The sequence below is a fragment of the Rhodamnia argentea genome, chromosome 11 (assembly GCF_020921035.1).
Source record: "Rhodamnia argentea isolate NSW1041297 chromosome 11, ASM2092103v1, whole genome shotgun sequence".
In the NCBI taxonomy this organism is placed as follows: Eukaryota; Viridiplantae; Streptophyta; class Magnoliopsida; order Myrtales; family Myrtaceae; genus Rhodamnia; species Rhodamnia argentea.
Genome location: NC_063160.1, coordinates 18,828,353 through 18,834,352, shown reverse-complemented (window position 1 = coordinate 18,834,352; position 6,000 = coordinate 18,828,353). Strand labels below are relative to the sequence as shown.

The following is a 6,000-nucleotide window of genomic DNA, read 5'->3' as shown; positions in this document are numbered from 1 at the left end:
AGAGAGAGAGAGAGACTTTGGCATGCCGTGTGAACGTTCTTGATCATGCGTCAATGAACAGTGTCGTTTTGCGCTTCTCCAGCAAGCGAGACAACTCACTTCTGAAGGAAGTGCGAACAAAAAAAAAAGAAAAAGAGAAGGTACATAACGTCATGTCAGTCAACGAGTCAACGCACGATTCCACCCTATAAATTCCGCGCACTTGGCCAGTGTTAATCCAACCGCTCTTCCAACCCGCACACACAATCATTGTCCTTCGGTTTTGTTCTTCTTCTCTCTGCTTGCACGAAGTGCGGACCCAAATGGAAGACACGCTCTCAAAAGTCTTGAGCTCACTCCCTCCAGGATTCAGATTCCATGCCACCGACGAGGAGCTTCTGTTTCTCTACTTGAAGCCCAAGATCCTTGGACAACCCGACGGACACTACTCCAACATAATTCCAGAGATCGATGTCTGCAAATTCGAACCGTGGCAATTGCCAGCCATGTTTGATCACATGTTCAATGGGAAGGAGCTGGTTTTCTATTGCCGCTTCAAGCGCAAGTATTCGAACAGTAGGCGCTCCGACCGCATGACTGGCACCGGTTACTGGAAAGTGACCGGCAAGGAACGGGCCATCATGAGCGAGCACACCAACAAGCAGATAGGAATCAAGAAGACGCTGGTGTTCTACGAAGGCCGCGTGCCCAGAGGCAAAAGGACCAACTGGGTCATGCACGAGTATCACCTAAATTCCAAGTGTTTGGGCGATAATCACAGGGAAGGCGAGGTAACATTTTGGCTCTCATTCATTCACGCAGCGCCTTCGGTTCCGAATAACATTTGGGACATGCTTTCTAGTTCCGGGTTTTTTCTCTATTACTGATGTTGCTCATGCATGTATACACATGCAGATGCTGCCTTATGTGGCATGTCGGATCAAGATGAAGAAGGACAAGAAACTGATGATGGGTCACGCTCCAACAATCAGCCCTGAAGGCTATTCAAGCAGCCCATACACAAGCAATGTATCAGACACCCCTGGGAATCAGGAAGGGGACTTGCTGAGCTTCTGCAACACCCCCAGCAATGAAGTTGCTGATAACCAAGGAGCTGCTGATGCTCAACCCGAGGTGAAAGTTGCACAACTTTTTTAGGATCAGATTTAGTCCCAAGTCCAATAGTGCATTTCAAAGTCACAAAGACTTCTTGGTTTTCTTTTCAATGGCCAAAATACTAATGATTGCATTATCACAGAAGCAAACCTGTGGGGCTATTTTCATTCCATACTTCAAGATTGCTTCTGTAACAAAAAAAGAAATTATACTTAAGATGGGTTGTTTTATATAATCCGGATGATTTGAATGCAGATATCACTGGAAGATTTAATGAATTCGCTCCCTCCATTGGAGACAGTGGAGGACTATGTATCAGACTACATCAACACTCCAACCTATCAGCCACAGCCACAGCCACCGCCACAGCCAGGAGCGGCGGAAGGATCATCGCCCTTTTTTGACTATGTATACATGCCATCTCCATGCAGCGACTTCGGTTTGGGCTGGGGCAATGTGTGAGGACTTCTCTACTACAACGTACGACAATGGTCGATAATGATTCGGAAGGAGTGTGCTTGCGTATGTATTGTGTACCTGTTATGTATTTAGTATTGTGAAGGGAAACATATGTAGTTTCGGAATGTGTGCCTGCCTTAGTTCGAGGGTGATGCTTTTTATTTTATTTTCTTCAAGGTTGTGTTGTCTGCTAATTAAGATGTAATACTTTAATAAAAATAAATTTTACGTTATTCGGGGTATTTGCCTAAATTTTATCCTCTTTGATGATGATGCCAAACTGGTGGAACTAAGTAGCACTGTCAAATAATTGGATGTAATTGGCGGAACGAATAATAAAGGAAGCCGATATCCCGACAGAGTAAGAGTCTTGTTATTATTTTTGACCTCATAATTTTTCAATTAGGTCAGAAATAACCGACGATCTTGATCTTGTCATACTGTCATGAAAGTATTTCCTATTGATAAATACCGTGGAATCTGGTAGTGGGAGTGGGACGGGTCGGATCAGTCGGAAAAAGGCCAAGAAAGGAAGAAAGAAAGCAAGATCTCTTGACTTTAGCGGGATAGAAAACAAACTGTCCCCAAGCCTTCCGAAGGAAGTCCTTGAAACTTGTGCGACAAGTGTGAATATTCTCACTTTGGAACGATCCAATCCGACTCCAAGACTTCTCAAGGAAGGCCTTTGAAACTTCCTCAGCAAGTGTGGATATTTCGTCCATAGAAATTCCAGTGATGTATTGAAATTCCTCGCGATTAGCAATAGCCACACCGTGCCAGGGTAGCTCCTGAGGGCCTGGCACATTTATGCGTCTTGTTGGAAGTTAATTCATGATAATGACTGGCCGGAGAAAATTATCCATAAAGTCTTAAACCTATTACATTTATGCCAATCCAGTCTCAAATTTTTCAATTGTGATAATTCAGTCCTAAACCTTTTGACAACTTGTCAATTCAGTCATAAACCTTTCAATTATGCCAATTTTGTCCTAGACCTTTTAATGATTTGCCAAACTAGTCCTAAACCTTTTCAAGAATTATCAATTTAGTTCTTTCGTCAAATTGCTCAAATAATAGGTTTAGAACTAAAATGGCAAAATTTCAAAAGACTAAGGACTAAATTGGCAAAATTTTAAATAGTTTAGGACTAAATTGACATAATTAAAAGATTTAGGACAAAATTGGCAAGTTGTCAAAAGATTTAGGACTGAATTGGCAAAATTGAAAGGTTTAGAACTAAATTGGTACAAGTACAACAGGTTTAGGACTTTTTTGGTAATTTTTCCCGACCGGTCGTATTAGTTCACTTTACTAGATTTCGAGTTTAATTCCGTAGCAAATACCGTCTAGCCGCCTTCTTCTCGCCAATCAAAGAGATTTACGATATTGAATATCTTCCAAACATTGGATCTCTCCAAAGAAAATTCTTTCGAGGACAATGCTTCGCTGATAGTTTGACAAGATCGTCAGTTATTTCTGACCATATATCCACACGCCATCATCACGTGTTTTCATAAAACACTTATTAATTAAAATATCGTAAAGTTAGAGATAATGACAGATCTTGTCGACCGTTATAATAGTATAAGAAGTGGACATCAATTGCCATAAGTTAAGGATTGATGATAATTCACATTTGATACTTACACAAAAGCAATCCCAAATTCTTATTCATTTTCCATTTATTATGTAGCTATCCAACTATTCTCTACTCTCGATTTTTCTTTTATAATCGCATGCATTACGGAGTCATTGAGTCATTGAATTTGATAGAGCTTGCTCGGTTCTACTTCAAATTAGGTCATAAAAATTTCTTTAAAGTAAGTGCACTAGAAATCCTAAAATATGCCTTGAAAATGTAATTGAATCATAAAACTTGCAAAAAATGCAATCAAGTTCTAAAATTTATCAAATTGGTGAAATCGAATCCTTCGGTTAAACCCGTCCAATTTGGCTAACAAAAAATGCTGACGTGGCTTTTTTTTATTATTTTCTCTATATGATGAAACGCCGGTAGCTAAAATGATGTCATTTTGGGCCCAATTCTAATTTTTAATACAACATTTATTTAAGTTATATAAAAAATAGTAAAATTGAAAAACAAAAATAAAAAACAAGAAGCAAAACATAGGCGAGGGCTGAGAGCCATCACTTTTCCGCCGGCCCCCGCTATCGGCGATCCTTGACCAAGGCCCGGCGACCCCCGCTAACCTTTCCCTCATAGTCGGTAGCCCTTCTCGGCGATGGTGACGCGGCAATTATTACGACGAGTGTTCGCCTACGTCTTCTTTCTTTTTTTCCTTTTTATATTTTTAAATTTTTGCTTATTTTTAATATAACCTACATAAATTTCATGTTAAAAAATCAGTTTTGGACCAAAACGACATTGTTTTAGCTTTATGCTCATGTTTTTGCCATGTCATTGCCAAATAGAAGAGAAAAAAAAAGTTGCGTTGGTGTCTTGTGTTAACCCAATTGAACGGAGTAAACGGTAATTTCTAAAAATTGATCGCACTTTTTGTAAGTTTTACGGCTTAATTATACTTTGGTTAGGACTGATCCGATCCACTCCGATCTCACCTAGAAATCAGGAACCGGACCAAAAGGATCAGTTCCCAATTTCTAGGATCGAAATCGCTAGATTCACAAGAATTCATGTTTTTCAAACGTGTTAAACACATTAAATTCCACAACAACCAATCCTCATACCTCGTTGGAGCTCTTTCCCTCCACAATAATTAGCCCCGTTAGGGTTTGCCGAATAGAGGAAAAAGGAAAGGGACACAGGAGACGTGAGCGTGACTGGGGGACGAACAAGGAAAGACCGAAAGAGGAAGTGCAATAAAAAAAATTAAAAAAACCGGTCCGATTCTCCCTTAGAATTGGGAACCGAACTGGCGCTACCGGGAACCAAACCAGAACGGGCGGTTCGGTCCATCCATATTGTTCACATCTAACTTTCACGATAAGTTTTAAGGTTTTACGGGCACTTGTCTCAATTTTTTATTACAAAAATACCCAATGATCACTATAAAATAATAAAAATGATGCTACCTACATCTTGTTAATCACGTTAGCACCGTCTTTTCTGGAAAAGAAAAAACTATATATAAATCTTTGTGGAGGCAATCGGAGAAGAAGAACAGTGGGGGATGAGAGTCAAGCGGCACACTGGATCAAGACTTCATCTTTTTTTCTCTTATCCTGTGCTTGTTCGAGATTCATTACGACCCAATATGATCCCTGAATCACTCGTCAATCGTACTTGGTGATTTAGTTATGCCGACGCGATTTCTCCTCGAAATCACAAGTAATGATTGACGAGTCTTTCATGGGTCGTATTCTCCAACACCCAAGTTGATTCTTCCTTTGCCCCGTCTCGGTGGGAGCTGTATCAATTGCAGGTTAAGATCAGAGTTCGATCTTGCTCGTTCTGGACTTGTGCAATTTCCCGTTCGCGTTGGAGTAAGTCTTCAGATCTCTGCTTTTCTAGGAGGGTTCCTGTTTCTAGTTCTTGTGGCGGTACCTCCGAGGCTGAATTGGATCTAAACTTGAACTTCGCTTCAGATAGCCGCAACTGATCTGTGGTACCTATGCAACTCTTTTGCCTTTTCAAGATGGTTTCAACTCTTTTGCGCATTGAGCACGGTCCCAGTAGGTTGTGATTGTCTCTTCTCTTCCCACTCCCTCTTACATATTTGGGGGGAGCAGTTGACACAGTTCTTGTTGCTTTGAATCCTTCTTGGAAATTGACATGCTCTGAATACTCGACTATTAGAGATTAATGCCTCCTCTATGATGAATGCGGGTTGCATTGCCTTCTCTTTGTTGCAAAAGGTGAACATCGATTTCCAAACACCAAAACCATCGGAAGTTTGAAGTGAAGCTGATTGGTTTGAATGCGGTTTCTGCACAGTTTGCACTCTTTCCGTGGCTGCGATCCTATTTCAGATATCAAATTTAACGGAGCATGCTGGTTTTTAATTATCAGTATGCTTTAGAGTAACCTGTTGCTTTAACATCTAAAAGAAAATTTTCTAGTCGGTGTTTGATTACTCTCGAGTCGTGGTGAACTCTAGAAGACAAAATACTCTCCTTAGTGGAAGTTTGACTGGAACTAAGGCGAGGGAGCTCAAGACGACTTGCTTTTAGCTGTGGACCTTGAGGGAATGACTTTTGACTAGGTAGTGTCATGGTAGGGTCGGAAGAAGTCAACTTCCCAAAGAAGTTCTGAAACTTGGAGATCAAGTCTGCAATTTTTCAGTTGATAACAGTTGTTTTTAGGGTCGGAAGAACAAGTGAACTTTCCAAAGAAGTTTTGGAACTTGGAGAACAAGTCTGAAATTTTTCAGTTTAGAACACTTTTTTTTGTCCTCTTTTCGGCAAGCCCTTGTGTATTCACTGTAACATTTTTGTTTGTATGCAAATGCTTTCAAGGCTTGTGAT

At 40.5% G+C, this 6,000-nt stretch overlaps 1 protein-coding gene across 1 annotated transcript in view; it reads left to right on the top strand.

Moving 5' to 3' along the window:
* The first annotated feature begins 239 nt into the window (after window positions 1-239).
* The window catches only part of LOC115726603 (NAC domain-containing protein 83-like), a 52,742-nt gene continuing 46,981 nt past the window's right edge, over window positions 240-6,000 (top strand). The window contains exons 1-2 of the mRNA XM_048273099.1: window positions 240-770; window positions 895-1,090. Of these exons, the coding sequence (XP_048129056.1) occupies window positions 303-770; window positions 895-1,090 (664 nt within the window). The 5' untranslated portion in view covers window positions 240-302. The remainder of the gene's footprint in view (window positions 771-894; window positions 1,091-6,000) is intronic.